Below are 2,500 nucleotides of genomic sequence, written 5' to 3' on the forward strand. Positions count from 1 at the left end.
ACTAGCCCCGCCCCTTCATCTCATTAACCCCTCCTGCGTACTAGCCCCGCCCCTTCATCTCATGCTTTGTTTTGTTTTCACTACTCATCCCTCCTTTCCTGTCATCTGTTCTCATGCCTCCCTCCTTTCCTGTCATCTGCTCTCATGCCTCCCTCCTTTCCTGTCATCTGTTCTCTTTCTTATTTTCTCTTCTCCTCTTCTTTCTCTCCTCATCATCACTCCTTTCCTGTCATCTCTTCTCTATTCTCTCTCTCATTTCTCTACTTATTCTCTTCTCTCTCTCTATTCTCTCTCTCATTTCTCTACTTCTTCTCTTCTCTCTCTATTCTCGCTCTCATTTCTCTACTTCTCCTCTTCTCTCTCTCCTCTATTCTCTCTCTCATTTCCCTACTCCTCCTCTTCTCTCTCTCCTCTCTCTTCTCCTCATCCCTCTCTCTGTTGTAGCCTCACCGACTGGGGAAGCTCGCAGAGCAGGTATGCCTCACCTGAGAGAGAGGGATAGAGAGAGAGAGGGAGAGAGAGAGATGGAAAGAGAGATAGAGAGAGAGAGCAGGTATGCCTCACCTGAGAGAGAGAGAGAGAGAGAGAGAGATCAAGTATGCTTCATTGGAGAGAGAGAGTAGCATGGCCTAAACAATATTGACTCAAAATTCAAAATGAAAACAATTAGAAAAAAACCTGCGAGAAAATCACATTAATTGGAATGTTTCAATTGGAAGGATCAAACAAGTAAGTATACTCAACATATGTGAATTAATAAAATAAACTCAACGTATGTGAATTAAAAAAATAAACTCAACATATCGAGGGCTGAGAACCAAAGGGGCGTAAGTGACATTTTGGTCAAAATTGAGTTATATATATCACCTGAAAGCTCTTGATGAGCTCTCTTAGCTGACAAAATCATAGAAGTAAAATATTTATAATATAATAGTTATTGAACAAAAACCAAAGGTCTTCAACTGTGAACATATAGAAGCAGTTAGATTTGTTTTGGCTCTCCTGTAAAGTTGGTGAAATGTCACTTACGCCCCTTTGGTTCTCAGCCCTCGATATGTGAATTAATAAAATAAACTCGACGTATGTGAATGAATAAAATCTGATTGCACATTGGCACCATATGTAGCTCAAATTCAAAATGCCAAACACAGCGTTTGCCGGTGGGACAAGCGAGAATTTGGTCAATAGAGATTGAATGATGGATTACGTGATTTTGTCTGTCCTGTCCTGTCTTGCAGATAGTAGCCTACGTGTATGCTATCGCCTTATAAACAGTGGATCTGTGTCCAAAAGAGTTCAAACAATCCACACATATTTAGCCCTATGAGCCCGACTGACGCAAAGTGCGTCAAAAAACACACCCATTCTTCTCTGTTACATTGCTCCGCGATTATTAGTCGCAGTGAGATGAGACCTGTATTGCACGAAAAGAGCAGAAGCGGGGCTTTCCAACTAGGCACTTGTCTGTACGATCAAGTTTGTCAAAAAATCATGAAGTTAAATCAAAGTATATCACATTTACAGTCTATATTGCTCTGCGTTCACCCGCACATCCAGTACTCTCGCTTACTCGCAAACCCGTCATCGCACAGACATGCTACGCATATCGGATGGAAGGGGGGAAACAGAGCTTTCCATTGATACCAAATACATTATACGTTATAAAAACAGACGAAGTGACAAACAAATAATAATGTCATATAGCTTAGGCTACCATTACTCTCGTTTGATTTACTCGTGAAACCGCGATCAGAAAGATATGGCACACATGTCAGATGAAAGAGGAGGGCTAGAGATATCCACAGATACCAAATACAACCTTCTAGGTTATGAAACAGACCAAGTGACAGCAAAATAATAACTTCATTTAGCTCCACTTACCCCATGTTTTTGTGTGGCATAATACCTGTTCATAATCCAACGTTATGATGTGTTTCTCTATGGCAAGGCACGTTCATAATACGGGTTTGAGATCCTAGCAAACTCCTGTATGGTATCCAACTCTAGACTCATATTGCATCCAAATTTGTTTGACAAATAAACACTTTTTTGCCTTTACGAACACAGAGCAACACTGCAATGGATTGATTCATTGTGTGTGTGTGTGATTGATTGTGTGTGTGTGTGTGTGTGTGTGTGTGTGTGTGTGTTTGTGTGTGTGTGTTTGTGTGTGTGTGTGTGTGTGTGTGTGTGTGTGTGTGTGTGTGTGTGTTTGTGTGTGTGTGTGTGTGTGTGTGTGTGTGTGTGTGTGTTTGTGTGTGTGTGTGACTTTCAGGGAACATCTGGACCTGATCCTACCACTGTTTATGTGGACATGAGGGCCTTAAGGCATGACCGGTGAGAAACTAAATACACACACACACACACACACACACACACACATCCAAGGGGGAGGGACATGTGAATGTATAATCAGTGTTGCAGATCACTGAATCAGTTATATCTTGTATTTATTTATTGTTTGTGTGTGTGTGTGTGTGTGTGTGTGCGCTGCAGGGTG

At 41.6% G+C, this 2,500-nt stretch overlaps 1 protein-coding gene across 1 annotated transcript in view; it reads left to right on the forward strand.

The window, feature by feature from the left end:
- Positions 1-2,500, forward strand: part of LOC134058701 (disco-interacting protein 2 homolog C-like) — an 82,255-nt gene that overhangs the window by 72,517 nt on the left and 7,238 nt on the right. Inside the window, exons 33-34 of the mRNA XM_062515649.1 lie at positions 2,276-2,337; positions 2,497-2,500. The exon at positions 2,497-2,500 is cut by the window's right edge and continues 54 nt beyond it. Of these exons, the coding sequence (XP_062371633.1) occupies positions 2,276-2,337; positions 2,497-2,500 (66 nt within the window). The remainder of the gene's footprint in view (positions 1-2,275; positions 2,338-2,496) is intronic.

This window comes from Sardina pilchardus, chromosome 2 (assembly GCF_963854185.1).
Source record: "Sardina pilchardus chromosome 2, fSarPil1.1, whole genome shotgun sequence".
In the NCBI taxonomy this organism is placed as follows: domain Eukaryota; kingdom Metazoa; phylum Chordata; class Actinopteri; order Clupeiformes; family Clupeidae; genus Sardina; species Sardina pilchardus.